The 27,073-nt window shown below is 43.7% G+C and overlaps 1 protein-coding gene across 3 annotated transcripts in view; it reads right to left on the bottom strand.

Moving 5' to 3' along the window:
- LOC125703064 (sphingosine-1-phosphate transporter SPNS2-like) overlaps nucleotides 1–23,818 on the bottom strand; it is a 122,700-nt gene extending 98,882 nt beyond the window's left edge. For all 3 annotated transcript variants that reach the window (XR_007380758.1, XR_007380757.1, XM_048967048.1), the window contains exon 1: nucleotides 23,441–23,818. Coding sequence is in view for 1 of the 3 variants with exons in the window: in XM_048967048.1 (XP_048823005.1) it covers nucleotides 23,441–23,735 (295 nt within the window). In the remaining 2 variants the exon portion in view is untranslated. The remainder of the gene's footprint in view (nucleotides 1–23,440) is intronic.
- Between the last annotated feature and the right edge of the window lie 3,255 nt (nucleotides 23,819–27,073).

The raw sequence follows: 27,073 nt of genomic DNA, 5'->3' as shown, positions 1-27,073 counted from the left end.
CTGAGGAAGATATTTATCCAGCAGATGAGACTCCAGGGTGTATTTCTATGCACTATGACAGCAGTCTCCTGGAGTGGTCTTGTTTTCTTCCATGGCTACTTAAAGCTGTCCTCTGGTCAGGGGCAGTCCTCAGACACAGACATTTTGTGATCTGTATACAGAGAGAAAAGCCATCTGCCAACTTCTACATCTCCAACTGACAGAAAACATCCCTCCCTAAGCACAAAGCAACATCACACTCCTCCTCTGCACACACACACACACACACATTCACGCATGCATCTCCCACAGAAATGCATTAAGCATTTGTTATTTGACACTGGGCACTGCCCAAGCTATGCTAGGAAATGATCAAATATGGTGCATAACCATAATCAGGCTGCATTAGTTATTCCAAGCATCCAGCTAACAAGAGAAGTGGCTTTGCTCAGTTAATTAGTAAGGCATGTAGGTATTTCAAAGAAGATTTGTGTGGAGCACAAAATCTTGTTGAGAAACCTAGGATTTACCCACAGTGCTATAAAATAAAAAAGAAACCAGCTCTGGAGTTATCACAGAAGGTATCTGAATGCTGCAGACTACCTTCTTAAATATGAATTATTAAAGTATTTACTAGATTCTACTACAGCTGGTAACCAATACAGCAGTAAAATCTGAATGCAAAACCTTATATCTGCATGAGTGTGCAGTTAAATGAGAGCAGGAGCTAAAATCTAGAACGAGCATGAGGCATCTCTATAATTAGAATGGGTCATTCTTGTAGCCACATGACAACGTTGACTCCAGGAAATCCTGTCCCAGAGTCTTTCATTCAGTGTGAGCTGCAGCAATTTCTGAAGCTAAAACCTGCAGCAATGGCTGTGGTTCTGCCTGGCTGCATTGCCATAGGACCTCCACCACGAGGGCTGTCTTAGCAGGGCAGCAATGCTTACACCCAGTGACACATCCATTTTGAAAACCCAGGCTTAAGAGACACGTTCCCAATCCTGACACTACATCACTATTTAACCTTGGGTAAATTATTTGATCCTGTACAGTCTGAGTCCACATTAGTCAAATGAAGATAATAACAATAATCATGTGTGTCATAGATACAGCAGGGCTTGGTTATTAAGCACTTGAGAAGAGCCCCAGATGAAAGGCAAATTAGGAGAAGCAAGATTAATTATAAGATGCGCATCCCAAATAAAAAACAGGAACGTTTTTGTTGTTGCTGTTATTAGGAGAGAGTCTCTCTGATTTAGGATAGCTTTTATTTCAGTGTTGGTAAAGCACACCTATTTCAACCTGCTTCCATGTTCAAACTACATCTGCAGATTGTGGGTAGGTGATAAAGGCTGCTGGGCCTCTGATATTGCAGACACAAAGGTCTTTGATCAGCAGTCTGATTGCATAGTCACTGGCACCTGTGATACAGCAAAGCCAACAAGCCTACCTCCATTTTAACTGTTGCAAGGCTAAAGGAGCCCAAATGTTATTTCCACACAAAAGGAAACATTTCCCATGGGTAAATACTGCGCTGCATCATATTTCCTGCCTCAAGAAAGATGAAGCCCAGTTCTTCCTGTAGAAGGCTAGGAAATAGTTGAATATTAGATGCTGCCAATATTCAATATCAGCCAGCGACAGGTACAGTTCTCACTAACTTCTCTGTGTGAATTTCCAAGTGATACCAAATCCCATGAACTACCCCTCAGGGCATTCAGTAATGAATTTCTTAAAAAATAGATGAGTACAGAAATCTGGAAAAAAATTAATAATTGTACACTCTCTCCAGTGTTAAATAAAGAAAAAATTTGTTCCTTCACCTTGCAGAAAGTTTATGTTAAAAAAAAAAAAGATAGTATTAAATTAGTAGTGAATCTTTCAATTCTAGAATGTCCGATTTTTTTTAATGGCTGTCAGCGACCCATCTACACTGAAATTAATGATAGCCAGCAGAGCAGGGAATTTAAAAAGGGGTATTGCCTCCACTTGTTTCAGGAGACAGCGTAATACAGCCAGCTAGAAAAGGAGCTTGGGTTTCCCCCCTTCACTGCAAACAGTAAAAGGCTGAAATGTGTTAGGCTCACCAATGTGCATTGACTCCCTGACGACAGGCGTACCTCAGGGCAGCTCATCACAAGATGAAGTTTAACTCAACCACAGCTCGTAGCTCACAGCAGCCAGCCACATTTTCAAACCATCGTTTGGCCATGCCCCATGAGCCACTTCTTTGCAAGTTTATAGTAAAAACATTAGTTCCAAAAAACAGAATTATTTATTCTTGTTCCCCTACATTTTTGTGTCTTGAGGCAGCATTCTCCAAGTTTTTTCAGAGGATGTAGATGTCCAAAATCTTTTGCCCTCCTGGATTCTTACACATCTAATAAATGCTAAGACCACATCACAAGGACTCTTATTTCCCTGCCGCAGAATCCTCAGCACTGTGCCTTGGAGAAGTCCTCCTTCCTTCTTAAAATGGGGCTGAAATGGGCCAACTGATTAAAACACTAAGGGAAGAGAAGTGAAAAATAACCTGGAGAGTGACTCAGTTTAAAAGAAACTGCTTTTGTTGTGATTCATATCTCCATTTACTGGGATTGCTCAAGGTCTTTATTTTGGTCATTCAGGCAGCGTTTTGTTTCAGCTGTTCTGAGATAGGAGTATCACTATGTGCATTATAAATCTGCAGCCAGCAATAGTGGCTTCTCTTCTCTATAAAGAAGCAAATCAGCAGTGCTACTCCTCGGTCGCTACAAACACAGGACGTTGTGCATTAATCCCACGTCACTTAGAACTCTCACTTTTGTTAGCAAATGTCATCAATTTTCCATAAGCTCAGACACCCCACAATTTAGGTGGGGAAAATATATATATAAAATAAAATTAAACCTTGCAAACTTATTGTAGCGATGCTTAATACCCCAAAGGTTTCTTGGGTGGCCAGCAAGACGTTATTTTTGCAATGGACGATCCATGGCTCTCACTCCTTATCTCTAGATGTTTTCACAGGTGAACTGAAAAACTGTCAAATCTCTGAAGATAATCAAGGCCAGACAGCGGTGCCACACACAAGCAGCAATCACTGAAATAATGCAAGCAGTATTTATCTCTCCCTCCCTACCCACACCTTCCTTCTGCACAGTAATATCTAAGCTGCTGAAGAGATGGGGTCAGGAAGAAAATGCTGAGCCACAAAACTCATACAGAACGTAAAAGGCAGGGCTCCCTCTGAAGAAACAACCTGTTGGGGTCTGTGAGCGTGCTTTCTGCTACAGCAGAGAAGAAAAAGAAAAGATGCAGTTTAAAATTAAAAGGCATTTCAGTCCTCTATCTGAACAGTAAGCCACTCTTGTTGGCCCTGCACTTCAGTTTCTGGTATTGAAGGTATTTTTTTTAGGACATATGTCAAACACTCTGAACATTTATTCTTTATTTAGATGTTGAGCAGAAAATAAAGAGCAATAGGAGGATGAATTAAAAATCACAGTGCCTGTCTCTGAGGCAAAGCAACAAATAAGCTGAATGCCATCTGATTAATAAGGGTTATTCAGGAAAGCTGCAACGTGCCTGTGTGGTCACAGCAAAGTTAATTAGGATTCAGGAAGTAATGCAAACTCTGAGCACCAAGATCAGTGCTAGCAGATAAAATGATTCCCAGATAAAAGAAACTCCTTGTCAAGCATTCTGCTGTGGGGTATACATATTGCAGGTGCAGACTTAACCTCTTGCATAAGCATGCCTTGCCCAAAAGCTTTTATTCCTTTTGCTCACCATATTGGCTGGAATAATGCTTGCTTCCAAGCACCTACACAGTGCACAAAGTATTCACTAAGAATCTGGGCACCTGAGCACCTGTGTACCACTGCTTATGGCAGTCCCACAGAAGTCTGCTCTGGACAGAAGCGTAGAACACACTGTAGTACAGATAGAGTGCACCTCAAATACGTTTTAGTGCATCTGGACAGCAGGTGAGCCCACAAGGACCTGGGAAGATAGGTATGCCAGCTACCTACATTGAAGAACTTCTGTTTTCAAAAAGAGGGAAATGCCTAGCTAGAAAGGTCGCTTTTATGTCATTCCAACAGCCAGACATGGATGCCACGCAAACACCTCTGTACAGGTCTGAACAGGCATCCAGGTGTTCCCAGGAGGCACGCACCTCACCAAGGGAGCTGCAGCACTCCTCACCAACCTCCACACTGCAATGGTTTCCAGATGGGGTCCCAGAAGTCGTTCACCCTGTAAGCTATTCCCCACAAGGTATTGGGGATAATGGAAATGAAAACAAGAGAGAATTAATCTTTTCATTAGTTTAGAAAGCTGCAATGCATGACTCATAGAAAGCTTGTATAAATAAATGGCATTGTTTAAACCTTATTTGTAATTATACTTTCAGCCAGAGACTTTCAAAGCTGCACTGGGAATATGGCACCCAATTGTCTGATTTATTGTTATTTTAAGCAGGTGCTGTCGGCCCAAATTCCCTTGGCAGATTATATCTCATCTTAAGTGTTTTTGCTAGTGGTAATTTTCACATGTTCATGTCAGCAGCAATGAGAGGAAGGAAATAAAGTAAAAAAGAATTCCATCTAAGTTACCCAATTTCTCTTTCTCTTCATGGCAAGTTAAAAGAGATTTGTGCACAACTGAAAAACTGTACCTTTGCTGTGCTGGTTTAGCAGTGTAGGAAAAAGCGGAAGCGAGAAAGGACCAAACGCAAGTGGTTTGGGAAAAGAAACAAGCCAGTGGTCTTTCTTTAGCAGCCAGGCATTTCTTAGCACTATGAAAAGCTGCTTCTTGTGCTACTCCTGCACACTTTTTTAGCCACCTGCTCATTACAACGATCGTAATTAATAAGGATCAAGAACAAGTAGATCACCTTGAAAGTCTTGTTCATACCTCATCAGACTACTGCAGTGCTCAACCACAGACCTAAATTGTGAAAGGATCAAAAATACACAGAAAACTAGAAGTTACTGAGGGTGAAAGCATAATGCATCTGGAACACCAATCTGCCAAGGAAATAAGGCTTCCTGACACCGAACTTGAAATACCCCAGGCATACTTAAAAGACACCTGGTGATGCTCAAGGAAACTGATGCAATTGTGAGGGACTGCCATAGAGCTGGTTGTTCTTGAAAAGTCGGACTGAGAACAAAAACAGCTGGAAAAGTGCCTATCACGTATCTGCTGCTTTTGAATACCTCTATCCCAGATGTCATGCAATGCTCCTGCACTGAGGCACACAGTGAATACAAGAAGAACCGGCAGCTTCCTCGTATGTATCATTGCTAATAACCAGAAAGATCACAGACACAGGTCAGACAAAATACAGCTACAGACAACGACATCTGAAAGTGAATTAGAGACTGGGAGAATCTCTTGCAAGGACATTCAACAAACTGGGATTGTAGAGAAAATTGTTATTTCATCTTGCAGGTGGGGACAAACTTCTGGTCCTCCTCTTCTGATGTGCTAACAGCCTAGAGTAGGACTGCAGAAGTCAGAGGCAACAGAAGAGGGCCAACAGGTGTTAGAAATGACAGGTATTTGTCACAATGCCAAAATGCTCCATCCCACTCCTACCTTCTTCCTTTTTGAGTAACTTCCCAGTTTTACATTTTTATCAAAGCCATTTATTGGAGATAGGGAAAAAGAATATTCACCTCAGGCAAGCCACACTAAGATGCTGCAAGAAGAAAAGCCAGCATAAAACAACTATAGACATAAGGATCCTGCTGTGTGCTTGAGGCATAACACATCTCCATTCAGCTAAATTGTGCAATAGAGAAGTGGAGAAAAACTGCAGAAATTGCTTCGAAGACAAACAAACAAAGAAGTGTTTTTGTTGAGCCATCATCAGGTTTGCTTGTCGGATCAGATGCCTTTTTCTGGTGTTCCACTCAAACAAAGAAAATGCTTGAAGAAAATTGCTGGTGTTGATATTTACACACTACACATACGCAGCTGCAGTGAGATTGCTGCTGTGGTAGAGCAACAGCATCAACAAAACAGTTCGAAACTAAGAATACTCATACACCAAGAACACATTTCATTTCTTAATTTCCTAATAAAACTTGCTGCCATATAATTTAATATGTAGCTTTATATCAAGCTTCAGGGAAACGAGCCAATTGAGGGTAAAGATTATGTCCTTGAAAGGAAGGCCAAAGGAAGAGGTTACTAAAGGTAGGTGGAGCCACAAGAAGCCTTCCTCTGCTTCAGCAATAAATGCAGGAGCTTCAGCGAATGGCACAGAAGCTCTGCAGAAGGCAAACCTTTTGGAGTCACCAGCAGATGTTTGACTTGTTTGAACTTCCCATCTGACTGCAGCAGACTGCATTGCAGGATCAGTCCTAACTTGAAGAACTGCCATCTCCCAGCAGTCTGCTCACCCCAGTGACGTTTGCACTCTTAAACCAGACGTTACTGCAGCTACTGAAGTCTGTAAGACTGAACTCTCCAAGATCTCATGCTTGTACAGGAAAAACAGATTCCTAACTGAATGCATTTCAAACACACTCAAAATATTCTTGGTAAATTTCATAAATAAACTTGAAAGGCCTACTTAATATTGTGGCCATAGTTGCAGCAATTATTGCCTGGAGGCTGTAAGCTTCTCATAGAGCCTCTCTCCATTTTTTTCATTTATTTCTAAAAATGAAATGATGATTTGATTAAACAAATGTTAACACAGACATAAGGCCACGTGTTAAGAGAGACACAAAAAAGGCAAATAAAAGCAGACATTGCTTCTGTCATTCTGACAGAAATTCTGACCAATAAAATACCCTTGTTTTTCATATAGCTGGCATGAAACAAGCCCTGTTCCTGTGAAGATAAAGCAAAGTCTGCCTTTTGCTTTGCTACCAAAATAATACTATGGCTATCAGTCCTGTTAAAGAAGTCATCTAGTTTTTCCCCTCTCACAAAAATTTAATTGCTTTATCTTTCTTATGAGACGAGTGCAGTGTCCCAGCCCCATGTTTATTCCCTGCCACCTACCCCCACCTGCTGCTCTCAGCCACCTGCCAGAGCGTCCACCAGCACGGCTGTGGTCACTGTTAGAGGGGGGTAAAAGCATCTGACAGGGAAAGCAGCAGCACACAGTTTTATTTTACTTTCTTCTCTCTGCAGACAACAGTTTGCCTTATAAGAAGAAAGTAACAATGCTACTGCTCAAAGAAAGCCTTCAGAAATAATCAAACACCTTTCATTCCAACAGGGGCAAGTAGAAATACTCACCTCCATCACTCCAGCAGGCTAAGAGACCAATTTCAGAGCCACCTAAAACATCTCCAAATTGCATCAATTTCCTCTCCAAGCCCTTAATTCTAATTGATAAGCTCTGAATTACATCATCAATTTCTGTCACAGTACAGGTATTTAAATGCAACCCATCATCACAGTTTTTTTAGTTAAAAGCCTTTCCCCTCCTTTGCCCATTTGCTGTCTCACTCTTGCATACTCTCTTAGCATAATGCAATGAACCCTTCATGTTTTTAACACACACTAGAATCAGCTGCAAAGAAGAGGTGTAAAAAAAAAAAAAAAAAAAAAATCAGTTATGCAAGCCAACTCATTCACAAATCAACTGCACATTCATTTGCAGGAACACCGTGCTTGCCAAATGAGAGGCAGCTAGGGGAGCTTCAGTGTTTCCCTGGCAGCTTGAAATCAACCAGAGCAGGTAGACAAGAAGGTATCTCTGTTCCCCTGAGTAGCCATTTCTGAATCCACCTACTCCAGTTACTGTCCTCAGTTTCCAAAAAGGCAGAGCTCAATAATATCAATACTAAGATATTAATACTAATTAACTGACCTACAGAACCACTGCGAGTACAGATTATCTTTTGTGAAGACTGTTGTACACTAGACAGTCTTGTTTCACTGGGTGGCAAAGCAGAATTGGAGAGGCTGTGCCCAGTTGATTAAAATCATGCTGCAGGTCTGCAGCAGAGCAGCAGCCTGTGGTTTTTTTTGTGTTCCTGCTGAAGGCTCCGGGCTGAGCCTGGCTCCATACCCTGTGTGCAGTCCTGCTTCCAGCACCACTCACAGCAGGGTTAAAGAGCACCATGACTTCTGCAATACAATCCATTCAGTGCATCTTGCCTATCTGATGTCACATAAGCAGCAGTACTTCCTGGCAGTGCCTAAAATCTAGCCTGAGCTCTGTTCTTCTTTGGTTTATCATATTTCTCATGTAGGAAAACAGGAGTCCAAACCGCTCTTTCTTCACACTGACACAAACAGCCTTCAGTCCAGCTATTTTCCTAACAAACTCTCTCCCCATTACTCAGCTTTGATGAAGATATTCTTATAATTTCCTTTTTAAAATTTTTTCAACCCAAAATAAACATTCCTCCTTCACAATCAAACATTTTTATGCATATCCACTGCTAACATCTCATAGCATGTTTGAAAAATAAATGGTTGCAGCCTATCAAGTAAAGAGCTTTGCTCAAATTACACACTTTTCTTTCATAAAATCGTAGAATGTGGTTTTGCTTTCTTGCTGTACCACAGACTGCACAGAAGTGCACTGCAGTACTGTTATGGCTAATGCACTGCAGAAGCATCCTGCAAACTACTTAAGCTCAGTCAGCTGCTACATATGAAACAATCTAGAACCATATTAATTAGTTCTGAAGCACAGCTAACGATGGTCAGCCTTAACCACTGAGGGCTGCCAACAGTAAGGAGCTGCCCAATACTTGTACATAAGGACTTAAGTGAAAGGATTGGTGCTTAAAGGTCTGGCACATGGTCCATGTCCTGTGCAGAGAATCAGTCTTCCCAACATCACAGAAGAATCATCATTACTCTTCTACACAGATATTCAATACTGAACATAAATTGAAATAATACATAATTGGTGTATAGCCAAAACCATTCCCCACACACTTCACATTTAAGCAGCTCCACAGCTACTTCTTTAAGCATCAAAACTCCAATTTGCATCTGGGCAGAAATATCACGACAAAGTCAAAATACCTGGATGCATATCTTCAAGTATCCCCTTATTTCAAGAGAGATGTTACATCATGGGGCCTTGAAGACCTGGTTTGGTCGATGTCAATCATTTGTCACATCCTCTTACCCAAGACGGATGTATTAAGGCTATCAGTAACAACAGTACTGACAACGTTTTACCAAGGGGCAGTTCAGAGGCTGATATAAAAACTAACAACAAAACGCTAAGGGTTCGTTTCTCTGAGCTCTTAAAAAAAAAAAAAAAAAAAAAAAGGAAACCAACTCAAATGATGAAACCTGAAGAAAGTGCAGCTCAGATCCACCTTTCCTTTCAGCATTTCAAATTTTCAGCCATTACAGTAAATACTTTCACTTTACGACATAATTAGACATACAGTCTCAAATAAAGGATTGGGTGCTAGCTGAAACTCAACACACATTGCTAGTGCTTTCAAATCAGACAAAGACTCACAGCAAAACTAGCTGACAGGAATTAAAGAGTAGAGCATTTGGGAGATTCAGCACTTCTGAATTTTCCTGCAGAGGCATTTAACCTCCCATTCTGAAGTGTACTCGAATAGGATGGCTATTCTTCGGCATGTTCTTCTGCTGGGTGGCTACCCTGCTGTCTAAAAACAGACTTCTCCCTACAGGCAATAGGCAACTGCCTTCTTTAGACAGACAGGAGGCACCTCCAACACCACAGCACCCTGCTTTTCACTGCTGCCTTTTCAGGGCTTCCTACCACAGCACAAAGAGCTTCAGTCTTCCCCAGGAGGCAAAGTTCTCCACCTACATTAAACAGAAAAAAAAGCTATGCTGAGAAGTTTAAAATATTCAAAAATTCCAACACAGAGAGAGCTGCCAGTGGCCAACATTTCTAAGGGCAAAATTACAGCATTTGGGAATTACAGATCTGTAGAGAACCAGCAATTTGTGAGGAATTCAAGTCGCCAGAAAGCGATGAATTAGGGCCACAATGCTAACAAAATTAGATACAGTCTCCTTTTAACCTCATCTGATTTTAAGAGTCTCTTCTTTATTTTTAGTTAAAGAAAGAAAAAGATGTTCGTTGTTTGTCTTGTTAAAGTCTGCGAGATTAGGCTTTTTTAGGAAACAAGTTTCCCCATAATTTACTCTCATTACGTTAGGTTACATGAAATTATGCTCATGCATGTGCAGAGGGGTTCATCCCAACAGTTCAAACACAGTGACAGCAAAGACAAAACTCAGCAGCAACATGACAATTCCTGCAGTGTTTGCCTGTGTGCCAGCCTGAGGGAAGGATGTCAGCAGCAGGATTATTATTATTCTTTTAGTTATTTAAGTAGGTTTCCTCACTTTATTGGGTCTTTTCTCCAACTGTGGAAACTGAGTCAGAAGGCAACTCTTTCCCAATGACTTTCACTCATCTACGTGTCTGTAAACCGTGCTGTGTAAAAACAAAACAAAAGCCTTGCCAATCCTCCCATCCTCCACCCAGCAACAGCATCTTTAAAGCCATGCCTTCTCATTTGGTTAATTACTCTAACAGCCCACCTAAGCACTGCCTCTCTGCCCCTTTCTCCAAAGGAGAAACCAAAACCTGAAGGAAGGAGGAAACAGCTCATCTGCTGAACACAATGTTCGGAAATGTGAGGTGGACGTTCCTCACAGAAGCAAGATGAATGTTCCCACCACAGCATAAAGAAAAGCTTCATACTGCATGTATTTTCCATTGTCTGAGCTTGCTGATACATAAGCAGCTACACTTAACAATCACCAACAGGAGATATTTAGCAGCTTAAAGAGACTAATGCTTTTAACAGTGCAATTGGAGAAACAAGAATGCAGCTTGCACCCTGTTCAGTGCCACCAATACTCTCCATCTCTGACACAGAGGTTTTCCCTTCCACAGACACAAGTACTTCTGTAAGCAGAGGGATGTGCAACATCCTCCACTAAATGGAAATAGCACATCAAAATTATGCAGTGGGGAGGCTGAAGCAACAAACCAAGAGGCACAGTTTGCTGAGCAAGTCTCTCAGAAAGTTCTGCTGCACAAGGCTGAGTTAATGATTTTCATTGATAGAATACACACAAAATCCGTGTAGAGACAATGAATTCTGAATGGAAACAAGTGAATACTTCAAAAAGAAAGGCATTAGAATAAGATGGCTACATGACATAAGGAAATACCTGTAGGTACTGATGGAGGCAACAGTTTCAAGCTTCTGCACCGAAAAAGCATTTCCCCACGTGACTCTAAGGACTAAGGTAGAAATCCAAGGAAGGACTGTGCAGAGCAAGTGAACACAGCACGTCTCACAGCCCAGGGGCCGCTTCACACCTGCGTGCTGCTACCCCTCATTTCTGCTCAAAGCACAGCTGCTAAGGCAGGCTTTGTCTGGCAGGCAGGTCCTACATGGGCAGAGGCAGCATCCTGATGGCCCAGCAGAAGCATGTTGCCCATGAGATCTGGATAGAGGCAGCAATGCAGCTTTACCAGCTTACAAGCCTGCAGTGTTATGCAAGTGACTGCTACCATCTCAAATCACACAGCATTCTTGCACAGTTATCACTTGACCCCGGTTGGTGGTGACTTGATCTGCTGCCTTCCTTTATGTATTTAACAGAAACCTCCTAACAGTGCCCTTCCTAGTGTTCCTAACCTGCTGAAAGCACTCTTCAAGCAGACCCTGTAAAAATACAATGCAGAATGTTTACATACAAAAATCAAGCTTTAGGAGAATGTCAAGTAAATAAGTGTCTTTACTTGAGCTAGAAGAAACACAAACACTTCTCAGTACAGACTGCTGGCACACAAAGTCAGATCATAGCCAGTAGTGGCAGGTGCAAATGATGAAACGTGTGCAAATTCTAAAGGGGCAGCTTTCTAACAGAGGAGCTCTTCTCTGTGGGAGCCAGTGCCACTGTTTAATTTGATTACACACAAGCAATGGCCTGGGGAGGGAAAGGAGGCAAGAAGTAAGAAGACTGAGACCCCTCTAAGCACCCATGCTGAATGAAAAGGGCTCACCTAGCTGCATGTTCAGCAGCAGGAGCTCTGAGCAGTGGTCTGCAGCAAAAGTACAGGGGGGTCATACAGCTGACATGGCACGATCGCTCAGTAGACAAAAGTTACTTGCTTCCCCCTTTCCAAACCACATGCCACAGAGCAATTTTAACTGGAAAGACTATCCCAAATTTAAAGGGAAACTAATGCTTTCAGGGAAACATCACACAGCAGGAGAGTCTGAAATCTGCACGTGAACACATCGGCACACACATGCTGACACGCTTTGTCCATAACACTTGCAGGTCCTACCCTCCCACAGCTTGCTACCAACTCTTTACTGAGAGTAACAGCATGGCTATTGAGAAGCTGCCACAGCACTTGTTTCCAACTGCAGCTGAGTTCAGAGTTCCTACAGAGCGCTCCTGCTCTGCTCTAGCTTTGAGGAGAGGGATCGCTTCTGTTTCTCCAGAAACCTGACTCAAAGGAACAAAACCATTCACCACCATCTGGGATCTGCTTCCCCATACAAAGTCCAGGCAGATCACTGAAAGATCACTAAAGAAGGACATAAGTTGCTTTTGTCAAGATTGTCAAGGAATTTTTTTTTAAACCTATCCTAAGATTGCCATGTTACTACCTACTGGAGTCTAAATTACACTTTCAAAATTACACATATTAATATCTGAAGCATGCAATTATAAAAGAGCAGGTATAGTTTAGAGCTACCACACTATATTTTTAAAATAGAAACTTTTGCATGATTATAATAGCTGTATTTTAGGTGCCTTTCCTTTACAATTCAACACTACCAAAGGAAATTGGAGTCAATGTGTTCAGCTGGAAGCTGCAAATAGTAATCTCTTATGTGATATCAACAGCATTGATCAAATGTGGGAAAAACGGTGCTGCTGATAAATTTTCTTCTTACCAGCTTCCTTCACTGCTTCAAAATTCATGCAGACAAAAAGTATGCATTCATTTTAACCTACCATGAAAACTAAAGTGTTGAAAAATATTTATTTTGTCAGCCAAAAATGTGACTAATGACATTCACGACCAGATTAGTGGTCAATCTACTAACTAGCAGCGGCCTCACAGTCACTGATCCTACCTGCTGTTTTTGGCAGTCTCCACACTGAGACCAGAGGCTGAACATCCATCAGCATCCAGGCAGCTGAGCTCTCCCACAGCTCAGTTTCTTCCACACTCATCTCTCACTGCAGACAGCAGTTGTGTAAGGAATCTCTCCCACTCAAGACCAAAACGTCTTGCAGTTCAGTTGCACAAGTCTTTGGATTAATTAAACACATACTGCCAGGTTATAGAGTCCGGTAATTACTAAATGCTGAGGAACATGTTCCATACCCATACATAAAATGTGAAGGGACAATATAATAAAGCCCAAATAAATACTTAAATCAAGAAGGTTAAATCCTGATTCTGACTCTATTAGACATTCAAATGGACAGAAACTACCCAGCCACTAACACAACTTGTGTTTTCCTTCAACAAGCCTGGCACTAACAGTGGTGCTACTGCTCATTTATTCCCTATAAGTAAAGCAGCTTTCAGTGATGTAAGTGATGTAAATACACATTTTCCACATGTACAAAAGCTTTGATTATATACTTTTTAAAAACCATTATATATTTTCATATCTTTTCAATGTATTATGAATACAGAAGCATTACTATTTTAGTGTTGTGCCCAACTGAGAGAAAAGTAGTTCAACAAGAGCAATGAAACACAGAGCAAAAGTAATTTACCTGCCTTTGTCAGCTATTGCTGCAATCCTTCTCAAGCCACACTCCCAAAGAAACTGATCATTTGGGAAGGTTTGTAACTTCAAATTCACCAACTGCACCATGATGCCAACTTCACCGCTGCCAAAATCGGGCCTTCATTTCACATGCATCTTCTCACACTTTTAAGGATAAATGTAATTTTCAACTCATCTTAGAAAAAAAAAGTTCTTAAAAAACAGCCTTTCCTTAGGCATGACACAAAAGAACCAGATCCTATAGAGGGCAACAAGCAATGGCTCAACAAATGTATTTTCACTGGACCTGAGCTCTGAGAAGCAGCTACGTGCACAGTACATCATTTGTTACTGCTGAGACTTACAGGTTTGTTTCATCAAGAAAGATGCCCCCATCACGAGCCAAAACTTATTTCAGCAAGTAATGAAAGGCCTGTTCAAATCCATGGGTGTTAGAGCGCGTCTAAAGCAGTGCACAGCTTCCAAAACTGCTGGAACCTAACTTAGACAATAACTGCACGTGATGCCACTTACGCCAAGCTGGAATTTGCCAGCTCCCAAGAGGTGCAATTTATGACCAACTAAAAATACAGGTTTTCTGGAGAAAATGGCAAGTGACCCCAGAGTTTAACAGCTCTACTAAGACACTTGTAATGAAACAGACAAGAAAAGTACATTTTTGGGATAGCTAAAATCAACAGCTGGAACCTGGCTCCTTAGCAGTCTCCATATTGTGTTATAGGACAACAATCACACAGAGATCAAGGCTTCCGCTTCCAAACACCCTCACTTGCTGCCACATTTGGTAGTTCTAAATCACAAATTCTCTTTAAATTGCAAAGGCAAAAAACAAACAAGTTATTTCCCAAACTGTACTTTGCTTTTTGTCCTTCTCTTCCACATCAGAAGTGAATCACCCGAGATGGAGCTGATCAGGAGCTGTCAGCTCTAATCAGAGCACTGTGGCTGTCAGTCACCAGTAACCCTTGGGTATTCCCTTTCCTAAATGTATGAAAGATTTATATCCTGGAAGTTGGTCAGCATTTCTGGCTGCTAGATGGAACAACAGGACTATGCTAAATGCATTGATAATCGTACAGCTGCAGCACTATTTGAGTTCTAACAGCTAAGCACACAAACACATGCACTGACCACTGCTCAGGAACCACACTGGTGTGTCAGGAAAAAAATAAAAATTAAGAAGCCATTTTTCCTTACTGCGCAGTTTGTTTCCTAACTTACTCAGCTGGCATTTATTAATAGTGTTGCAATTCTACATTAATTATTATTAAGTACCAACACAAAAGTGCACAGAATTTGTCCCTGCCCCAAACAGCATAAGCAGCTCTGATTCAGTGTCCCATTGCCAACATTTCACACAGTGGTTCAATTACCAAAGCCTGGACATTAATGTATCTGTTGTCACACCAATTTACAAGCTGCACTGGCACTAGCTGGGATACAGTCTGCAAGCCCAAACTTGCTGGCGAAGACAAGTCAGCATTAATGACCATACTAAAATGACAATCTAGTATCATGAAAAGCAGTCACACAAAAAACAAACACCAATATCCTGTTATTGTCTCACATTTTCAAATCAAAAACTTACATTTTCAAGTGAAAGATTTATCACTGAAGGGCTACACAGAACAGCTGTTCATACACTTCCCAAACTGCACACGTGATAGCAAAACTGTGCAGAAACTCTATACACCACCACAAACACAAAAGATCCACGGTCATCACTATAATACAGGCGCAGATCACGAAATAAAGAGGTGACCAGGCAGAAGTCAGAATTGCGAGCCAGCAGCAGGGCATGACTCCCCCCTTTCTGGCTCTGCACTGCTTTGTAGGCACACTGTCCCAAAAGATCACTTCTCTGAAGTGAGAATATGCAGACAGCACAGAGCAGCAGATCACAGACAGGCACGTGAATCAAAGCAAACCTTCAGGTGAGTTCAATTCAAGCCCTGAGGCTTCATGCACACAGACAGAAGTCGTACTGACTCTCTGTTCACCCACTATTGTTGTTTTCCATGTGGCCAAGAACACAGAGCTCTCATTTTAAGACAGTAACAAAGTGTTTCTGATAGAAAAAGAAAACTGAAAGATAATGAAATGAGTAACAACACTGATAATTATTCATTTAATTATTGGCGGAAGCCTGAACAAGAAAAAAAAATGTATTAGAAGCAGCTTGAGTTCAACACAGCCTTAAAATAATAATTAAAAAAAAACAACAAAAACACCCCATCACATGCCAAGGCTGAAAGGATTTTCATTCCACCATGTGGTTCCCTCATCCTGCCAGCCAAGCTCCAAGCTGCTACTGCAGCTTTACTCTCCATAACCCTGATCTTTTCCTCCCTGTGCTGTTCAGCCAGCGGACTCACCGGCCACAGAAGCATAGGAAAGTTATATATTCATAAAAGCATAAGGGCACAAGGCTGGCACATTCATATTCCTGAACTTAAGGCTGACAAGGCAACGTTGAGGTTTTTTCCCCTGTCTTTCTCCCATCTCTTCAGGAGAAATTGCTTCATGATTTTCGGTTGTGATAAAAGATCAGCAGTTCTGGGGTGACCGGAACATGTTCCCTCATGAACAAAGAATGGGTGAGGACAAAATCATCACCCTTCCCACTTGTCCCTCGTTACATAGAAGGATCAGCCTGCCAGAAGAACTCAATGTCTTACCAAGTAATTCTGTATTTTGAGAGACAACGTGGTGGTTCCCAGCTGTTCCACTTGTGTGGGGCTTTCATGAAGCACATAGTATTAGGAAGAGAGGAAAGGGACCACCACAGAGCCCTGAATTAGCTCAAACAGCCCTCCGAAAGAAACCTGCAGCCACTCCTGTCTGGGAACAGATCCAAAGTCATGACCTCAGTAATGAAGGGCTCCACCTCTCGTCCAGGATCCATTACCTTCTTGCTTTCTCAATTATTTATGCTACCAAAAAAACAGAAGCACGGAAATTAGTTTTCCCTCCCTTTCACTTCCTCTCTTTGCAGCCCTACAGAAATAGCTGGGTTGTGCAAGACAAATACCCACATAACAACAATGAAAGCAGATGCATCAGGACGAAAAGAAGACATATATGAGATTTCTACTGCGTGTGCCAATTCTGAGTGCAGCACTTGTTCAGCCTACAAACGTGGCAAACGATGAACAGCACAGTAAATTACTTAAAGAGCAGCAGACCTAAAGCAGACTTCATTAGTTCTAACTGACAACTAACAGTTTGATTGTATTTTGCTGCTGAGCTTTTGATTTGATTTTGCCTGTACTACGCTCAGATTTGCCTCTTCACTTTCAGATCTATTTACCAAGAACACAATTTTCCAGAAATGCCCATGCCACATTCTATGACCAAAGCTTCCCAGCAAAGGGCAGGACTTGTTCACCTCACTTTAACTCTGTGAGGTGTGAGCCCAAGCCCTTGCTGCTCAACACCCAACTCCTTCCCTGAGCCCTGAGGCGTCTCACAGGTCCTTTGTAGAACTGATTTTGAACTCATCCCTCTACATCCACAGCACCAATTTCCAGAAAACTCTCTTGACCAGAGAGCAAGATGTCATCCCCCATTTCCAATGGATGCTTTCATGCTCTTTTGTGATACTCATCCTGTAGGTAGATGTAACAACTTACTGAATTATACCTTTGCCTTCTCTCAAATCTCTCAGTCTTTCTTCATGCTGCCTACCAAAACGTACCATGTCAGATATTCTCTATGCTCTCACACTCACTCAAAACTGTCTCACCTTCCTCAGCCTTCCACCTCTGTGACTTACAGCTCTCCGATCTCTTGTGATGGTTTCACACCACTGCCTAGACAAACTCCACCACCCTCCTCTCTCACTCCCCATCATGAACAGGATGGGGAGAAAATATGACAAAAACAAAGCTTACAGGTTGAAATAAGAAGATAGGAACTACTCACTAATTACCATCATGGGCAAAACAGACTCAGGATACTGATATTAATATAATTTACTTTCTAACACTAACAGACTAGAGCAGTGAGAACTAAAAGCAAACTAAACACCTTCCCCTCATTCACACTCTTCTACCTCCCAATCCCAAGCAGTGCAGAGGAAGAGGGTTAGACCATAAAGCTTCATGTCTGCTGCTCCTTCACTCTCTGCTCCTGATCCACATGGGGTTCCTCCCACAGGTTGCTGTCCTTCCCAAATTAATCCTGCATGCACTTCCCACAGGCTGTCACTCTTCAAGAACAACTCCAACACACATCTGTATCACAGGGCCCATCCTTCAGGAACTCACTGCTCCAGCACAGACCTGTGGGCCGCAGGTCTGAACGTAATACTATGCCGTGCTGCCTGGTGTACAGCTTTGTTACTCCTGGTGCACTCCCTATAGCAGAAGCAATAAAGAGTTAACACAGAATAAAGACAGACAACTGAGAACAAGGCAATTGGAGGAATTTAATGCTATTAGAGCTTGACATGGTACTTGAAAAGTTCTGAAGGAATGATCACAGAATTCCCATACCTTTGACCAGGTAAGTTTTTCAGCTTCTAATATTGACAGTCTCAGAGATGAAGGGACAAATAAGATCACGGCTTTCTTAAGAACCCACTGAATATTTATGAGGGCCTCAACTCCAGGTAATAAAGGCCATATTCACTGACTGTGATTATTTAGATGCTTTAGGGACAAAATAAATCAACAGGCATGAAAGAGGATCGCAAAGTCAAACAGGAAAATCTGCACATAATAACAAAGATAGCAACTATCTGGCAAATCTGCATCACAAGGAAGAAAAATACTATGATTAAACATAATAAGACTTCACTTGAAATGCAAAATACTCAGGAAAAAATCCTGCCAACTCGCACAAGGACCAGCAAAGAGGAAGTAGCTGACTATGCAGCAAAGCCCATCGTGTAGGGAAAGCATAACAGCAGAGAACCAGATGCTACTACACAGCCTCTGCCATTGCGCTGAAGTGATTTCTATTGCTTGTTTCTGAAGTGCATGACCATCAGCCCTTCTAGCTTTGCTCTTGCTGCAGTGCTTCTTGAATTCTGAGCCACAACAAGTACCTATCGCCCAAAGTATTGCTATCCTTTCCTTATAGCATCTGTGAGCTGCTAACACTGCTGGCTCAAGCAAGTTCAGCCAGTAATCATTCCTAACATTTTGCAGCACTGTACTCCTTCCACAGCTGAACCCTAGGTAATAGCAGGACTGAGATTATCTCAACAAGAGAGGAAAAGCAGAGAGCTTGCAGTGCCACTTAATGGTTCCCTCCCTGAAACTATAAGCACTGAACATAGTCTTGTTACAGCTGGGGGCTCCCTTTATCCCACTACATAAATGAAATCTTTCATACCGAAAGATCTTCACGCAATCTAAGATTTCACCTATTAAAGTAACACATTGCTATCATAAACGTGAACTCCCAAGTAATAGAAAGCAGTTCTGACGTATAAACTCTTGAATGTCTTGGCATTTAGAGTTAGTTTTGAACCCTTTCTAACCCTTCAGTTACAGCCTGCGCTACACAGCTTTAAACTTGACTTTCCACTTTCAGCAGTCATTTGCATGTATGTCTCTTCAAAGAATGGTATTTGCAACTGTGTGTTGTAATGAGAAGCTAATTAACACAAATATGGTTATTAGCAAGTTACAGACATTTACAAGACAAAAACTCCAGACCAAAGCCTACGGTTTACTGCGTCACAGGGAGAAAGAATCTCAAGGATGGGCTAATAGCAACCACTAACTACATCACCATGGGCAAATGGCCAACACTGCAACTCTGTTTCCCCTTCTGCAGTGGGATTGTAAAACTCATTTACTTTGCCAGGTAGTTCTCTAGCTTAATTAAATCATTACCTTTAAATTAAAGGCATTACAGAAATGCCAGGAAGTAGCACCTGAATTAGAAGGTGGGGATGACACTGTAATGAAGCAAGACTATTTTCACCATCAACAGCAGGCGCAGTAAAAGGTCATTCAAAGCATAATTGTGAAACCACATTCCAAGCTTCTGAAGGTAAGATGACTTTTCCCAAACCTTCATTAAGGAAGGGGATACATGCCAGCATCACCAGATGCTGTAGTGTCACAGGTGATCTACAGTGATTTCATTACTGCTAATCTTCCCTTTTCCTTGTTCTTTGTTTTCTAATAGCAGCAAAATATCACAGCTCTTGAAAGAATACTTTCCACAGGCAACCATTTTCAGTATGATCAAAGACCTATTAAGAAAATTGCAGAGGAATATTTCGCTTCAAGTCAGTAATGCTCAGCACAGTTTTCAATCTATCTTTCATAAGAGACACAGTAGAGGCACTCCCACTTTTCGTCTGGGAGAGCTGCTCCCAGATATCACTGTACTTTAACATCCGCCATGCACAACCCTATTTTCAACCCTATGCAAACACTGGGGCATCGCTGGAAGATGCCCTGCTACTGCTCAGGCTTTTCATTTTGAGGGTAGCAGAAGAAACTTATCTTTAAACCATAGGAAATAGCCAGTCGGCAGCAGAAGCCTGGTTTCATCAGGTATTCTCAGCAGAGCTGTGCCTCAGTGTAAGGCACAAAGCTGAATATGTCCATATCCCAAACTGCACTCCAGCTCTGTCACAGAACGCCCCAGATACTAAAAAGCACATCTCATCCTAAAACTGTTCCATCTGTAACGGGAAGTCATCAAAATCAAAACTAGGAAAACAGGTGCCTCTTTTCTTTGTTACACTTGAAAAAGATCGCCCTCAAAAACCCATTACATCCCATCTCTGTATTTAGAATGAGAGTGTAAACAGCAAAAACACCCTTCTGCTCCTTATTGCTGAAAGGTGAGCAGGGAGACACACTCACATAGGAAAGGTCAGCCTGAAGAATGCTTTCTATGCTCTGAGATCTCTCTGCATTGACTGGATGCATGCTACGTAACTTGTTTGGTTAGAAATCGGGGAAGATGCTCTGAAAACTACATTTGCAACAAATAACTCCATACATCCCCTTGTTCCTATTGATAAATATAAATTTGCTTTAAAAATGTGCATCTGTGATCAGAACAATCAAAACAGCTGAAAAGGAATTTTTTCATTAAGTCAGAAGGTGCACTTGTAGCATTGTGCCCACACAACCCCATTCTCCAGCTTCTGTAACGCCTGTTTGCCAGCTGCCTGCTTTGCAGTCCCCTGACTCCTGCATTTGGCTAAATTTGACAGCTGGAAGAAGTCCCAAAAGCTCTCAACACTTCTCTTCATACAAAAAAGAAAGAAGGAAAAAGCTGTGTCCAGGTGAGACTCATAGACAGGCCAAGAGACAGGTTAGTGACAAAGACCACCACCTCGTGGCCTCAGAGAAGCCGTGCCAGGGATCAGCCTGGACACACCGACCCTCAGGACCCAGTTTCCATCAGTACTGCTGCTCCCCTGAACGCGGTGCAGACAGAGCCAGAACCAGGAATTCACACTACTTCTCACAGCACTTTGCTGGCCTTCGTTAAATCATAACTTCTCATGCTACTTCCCCTGCCATAATGAGGCTAGTGTTAAACTGCCTTATTATGTTGCTGCAACAATTCATATTTGCAAAGTACTTTGAAGGTCTGAAGAGCTGTATTCACTAATTATTACCTGTCTTGAGACACAAACTGAATATTCAAAGCGCTGGCCTGATTCATATGCAAGTACACGTCACATAAGCATGCGGTATGCACTGAGACTCAAAAATAATAGCAAAGATGGCTTTTAAAGAAGAGTTTGTTCTAAAGTCAGTTTTCAGTACAAAAAAATACATGATTCTTATTACCACAATTCTCCCGTTAGCTTGAATTTAAATTATTCCTTGTTGTTTAGATGAGCACTCTATAAAACATCCGTTTGAGAAAATAAGCACCAGCCAGCACAAGACAGAAAGATGATGCAAAATGATCCTGTCCCTAAAGGAAAGTCTGATGCTTCAGAACTTAAACCTTTGTTATTGAGCTGAAAGCTAGCCAGCAAGTTCCCCACAGCAGCTGATGGGCAGTGCAGAGCCAGAGCTTGTGCTAAAAGTACCGGCAATCGGAGCACTGGTAATGCAGCATCACAGCAGGCAGGTGCCTTTATCCTCTGCTCCGTCAGGCACTTTGCAGCCTTCCCACAAATCAGCATGCTTCTCCCATCCCTTGCGAGCACATCCCATGCATTGATGACAAACAAAAGCAAGATGAGAAAGCCATTGCTGCAAGTGCTATAACAAATAGACTGCTTATGTGTTTTTTACAATCCTTACTGTGTTCACCTATGTGTGAGAAGGAATGGCTTCCAGAAAAGGAAAACTTTCCACTAGTTAAAGGAAAATGGTGCTTTGCAGACAACCTGCGTACTAAACGGACTCCTATTTGAGGGTAAAAGAGCAAACTACAATTTCCTTCAGTAATAACAGAGTGATGTTGCATCTTCATCCTCCTGCATCACACTGAGCCAGTACTCAGTACCTCCCAACTGGGCCTTCACATTTCCTGAAGGACTGAACCATAATAAAAAGCCACAACAGCAGGCAGGTAAATTTTCATTCTAATCCTCCCCACCTCCCTACCCCAAACAAAACCAAACCACTCCAGCCAACATATTGTGACAACAATGCCAAGATGCATCCCATGCACACTATTACTGCCCTACAAACATACATTATTTTAATGCAGCATAAACAAATACTCTCATTTGTTTAACACCACATCGAGCCCCAGCGATTAAAACGTGTATAATGCACAGAGCAACGTTCACACACGTGCTTTTTATAAGCTCTGAAGATAAAATTATCAGTATTGCCACACACAGAATATGCATTATTTTTTAATTACACGAGACAGCTGAACAACACCGAGCCTCCTTCATTACAGAATCACAGAATGGCCAGGGTTGGAAGGGACCTCAAGGATCATGAATCTCCAACCACCCTGCCACATGCAAGGCCACCAACCTCCACATTCAATACCAGCCCAGGCTGCCCAGGGCCCCATCCAAGCTGGCCTTGAACACCTCCAGGGATGGAGCATCCACAGCCTCTCTGGGCAGCTGTTTCAGCACCTCACCACTCTCATAGTATAGAGCTTCCCCGACATCCAACCTCAATCTTCCCTCCCTCGACTTAAAACCATTTCCCCTCGTCCTGCGGTTCTTTCAAAGAGTTGATTCCCCCCATCTCTAGGCTCCCTTTAGGTACTGCAAGGCTGCAATGAGGTCACCCCGCAGCCTTCTTTTCTTCTTCTTACAAATCAGCACAACTTCGGTTCTCATTTTCCTCCAACAGGCGGGGTATACCGGCACTGCGAGCATCCTAAGGCGCGCTGTCTCAGAGCCGTAGAGCACTGAGTCTGAAGGAAGGAGGGCAGGGAGCTCCTGAAGGACAGACAGCCCGGCTTCCCGCAGACACAATACCGCGCACACCATCTCCCGTCGGGCTGCGGATGGCGCTGACCCGGCGGCAGCTGCACCTGTCAGCGCCGCGCACACCGAGGATCGATACCGGCGTCCCTCAGCGCCGCTGCCGCCCGACCGCACCGCCCGGACGAACAAAGGGCTCCTCTTCGGGTCGGCGTTAAAATTCACGCTAACTAGAGAACAATACCGCCCGCACCTCCACACCCCCGCCCGGGCACGGCGAACCGCTGCGGCGCTGCCCCGCCAACCTCCGGGCCGCCCCGCTCGCCTGCGGAGCCCCGGGGCGGCTCGGCGAGGGGCGCGGAGGCCTCACCTGCCACCGTGTACCGGTCCAGGTAGTTGAGCACGTTGCCCACGCTGAGGATGCCGGCGGCCGCCACCCGGGCCCGGCCGAGGCTGGGTGCCTTGCGGCGGACGATCGGGCGCTCCGGGCGTTTGCCGACAGCCGGCGGGTTCATTCTGCCCGATAGGGTCTGCACTTCTCCCTCGGCGCCCCGACCGCAGCAGCCCCGTTCGCCGTCCTCTTCCTCCTCTTCGTCCCCGGCTCGGAGCCGCCCGCCGCAGCCCGGGCTGCTGCCGGAGGAGCCGTCGCTTTCCAGACACATCATGGGCCGCTAGCGGGAGGCGACCGCGCCGCGCGGTGACCGCCTCAGCGCTGCATCCCGCCGCCGCCTCGGCCGCCTGCCCGCGGGACCGGCCGCGTCGCCGCCGCCTCCTCTGACAGCTGGGCGGACGGGGCGGGGTGCTGAGAGGCGGGGTTACGCGCCGGTCACGCCCACCCCGCCCCGTTGTCCCCCGTCCTCACGGCGGCGCGCGCCCCGCGCCCCCAGCTGCCCCCCAACGGCTGCCCCGCGAGCTTCCCGCGCTTTTCGCTTCCCGCCCTCTCCCCTGAGGGGCGTTCTGTTCTCCTCAGCCCGCCTGAGGACGGCACCTGCCTCCGTCCCCGCGGGCGGCAGGGAAGCGCTTAAGCCAGTTTGAGTCGCTCTGCTTTGGGCCTTAATATTCAGTGCCCTTGTTGTTAATCTGCAGCGCTGCGCGGTCGTTTATGAAAAATCGACATTGCGTGCCGGATCGCGGGACTCCAAGCAATACCAGTACCCGATAAATTTGGTACACTCGATAATAAACTCCACAAAGGCAAGCTAGGTCCACCCTCAGATCAGCTCGTAGCCACAAATCCAGCTCTCGCGCCGTTCGAGCTCACAGCTGGCTGTGCAGAGCTGCGCAGGACGGGACGGTGTTCTCTGATGTTCTGGAATGCGCTGCCGACCTCACAGCTTCCTGCTCAGCCCCGGCTGATTTTCCTATTGCACAGAAGTGGCTTCAGGAACAACACCCGTCTTCAAAGGAAGTAAAATAGCTCCAAAATTCCCCATGGTGGAAAGGGCTTCGCCCTGCTCCCTATAAAGTTCCACCTCAGAAGAAGGACCAAGAGACATTCTGTTTTAAAAAGAGGAGCCTTCAAAGAGACAAAAGTGTTCATAACCAGAGCGGCTCCAGCCTGACATATCCATGCTAAGACTGCAAAAGTGCTCCAAAATAATAATAAAATGACAGCTAAGGGTTCACATGCACCTGCCAGCAGCGTTGTGTCACGATTTTGGAATTCTTACCTACAAAACTGTATCTGGGATACATATTTAAACAAAACCTGACACCTACCTGGGAACAAACCGCATTGCTCAGGCGTTGCTCATAGCCTGCTTTGTCACACGTTGCTCAGAGCACAAGCAGCCCCAGCCCTGGCCAGGCTCTGATGACATCAGGGCTGGGCTGTGCCACCAACCTGGTGAGATATGGCAGGAGGAACCCCAGCAGGTGAAAAGGGCACTTTTAGTCAGCGTGATTTTGAGTGCTGCTTGGGCAACGTGCTGGGAAGGAGAGGAGCCAACATCACTTCTGATGACACGTGATACTTCCAACAAGTAAGTGAGAATCAGTCTGCATAGATGCTACAGGGAACTGAAATGGAGCAGAGGAGGCTCAGAGAAGACCTTATCGCTTTCTACAGCTGCCTGAAAGGAGGTTGTGGAGGGTGTGGGTCAGCCTCTGCTCCCAGGTAACAGCAATAGAATGAGAGATGATGGCCTCGAGTTGCACCAGGGGAGGTTCAGGTTGGATATTAGGAACAATTTCTTCTCTGAAAGAGTTGTGAAATAGTGGCTTAGGCTGCCCAGAGAGGTGATGGAGTCACTGCCCCTAGAGATGTTCAAGACATGTGGAGTTGTGGCACTGTGGGACGTGCCAGTGGTATGGTGGGGATTCGCCGATGGTTGGACTAGAGGATATTAGAGATCTTCTCCAACCTTTACGATTCTATGATGTCAGTAATGGAAATAGATTCGCTTGCGTTAATACAGGATGTTCCAGTTAATGTCTGAATCTGAGGAATCTTTTTAGTTGTTGTTGGTTTTTTTTGTTTGTTTGTTTGTTTTTAAGCTGTTAAAAGCATGTGCAGATCAGATTTGACTGACTGCATGGTGAAGGTTATACTGAACAAACTGTTTCTTTACATTCCCACTAATTCCAGAATTCACATAGTGTACAATAATGTGGTCAAGTGATAGTGCTCGCCTAGAATATCCCATAGTCCAAAAGGAGAAAATCAGGGTATAATTGAAAACAATCAAATAAAATCAGGAGTGAAATGGCTTTAGCAAGACCACAGATCTTGGCCAGCTGTGAAGGCAAAATCAATGGGTTAAGGCAGACAGGCAGTGAATACAGCTGAACTGAAGGATGAAGGTTTCAGATATTAGGAAAAAGTTATCCAAAAGAGTGGCCAGGTGCTGGCATAGGCTGCCCAGGGAGGTGATAGCATCACTGTCCCTGGAGATGTTCAAGAAACATGGAGGTGTGATACTAAGGGCCATGGCTTAGTGGGCAATGCTGGTGGTAGGTAGACTGTTGGACTAGGTGGTCTTAGAGGTCTTTTCCAACTCAAATTATTCTATGAGTCAAAGAACTCCTCAGAATCCCTCACCTATGTATAGTCTGCTCCAAAGTCCGTTCCACTCTTTGCTCACTGCTTGGGCTGCCCATGGGCATTGCAGAGCCCAATGTCTAGTCTTGTGTTGCAGCGAACATTGTGTTCAGAAGATGTTAATGAGATTAACAGGTAAGGCAAAATTAAGGAGCTTAGTTTAATGCATCAAATGCTCCCCTGGAAAGCAGTTATATTTAGGAAAGACGGCCATCAAATATGGAGCAAAGCTGGATGGAGCTGAAGTGGCTTATAAGTGTATCCCTTCATTTCTGACACAGAGAGGAGCTTCAGGTCAGGAGTATTCACAGATAGAGCACAAAGAAGGAGGTGCTGGTTAGGCTGTTACTTCCATACAGCCAACCGTAGCACCTTCAACTCTACATGGAAACTCATAAACAGAGCAGAGCAGATGCCAGTGCATCCATATCATGGGACTTATGTGAAGGAAAAACAGAGGGAATTGGAAAAATTGTGATGGAATTGGCATTAGTGGCAAGATGATTCATATTCCTGAACTGCTAAAATCACTGGTTACTGCCTCTCCAGAGGAACAGAGTATATTCTAACTTAAATACACTACTGGCATTTTTTGCTGTTACAGGTTGTTGAGAGGGGATTTGATTACAGAGTGCAAGTTCTGTCACGGGGAGAAAAATGCCAGCACTAAGGGCTCTAATCAAGTGGAGAAAGGCATAGTAAGAATCAGAACAATGGCTGAAAGCTGGAGTTAGAAAAATCCTAATGAATTGTCTGGTTCACATTTGTTACTGAATGATTATACCCTGGAACAAAATGCTAAAGAAGGGTGTATTCTCCACCCCTTCATGGCATTGCATTCATGTTGATTGCCTTTCTATGGAGTACATTATTGAACTCAAATATGAGCTATTGCAATCCACACCAAAAGCTGTCTGTGATTTAGTGATATAAGGAGGTCAGGCTGGATGGGTTCAAGTCCGA

This window comes from Lagopus muta, chromosome 20 (genome assembly GCF_023343835.1).
Source record: "Lagopus muta isolate bLagMut1 chromosome 20, bLagMut1 primary, whole genome shotgun sequence".
Classification (NCBI taxonomy): domain Eukaryota; kingdom Metazoa; phylum Chordata; class Aves; order Galliformes; family Phasianidae; genus Lagopus; species Lagopus muta.
The sequence above is the reverse complement of the archived record's forward strand: the minus strand, read 5'-3'. Positions and strand labels throughout refer to the sequence as shown.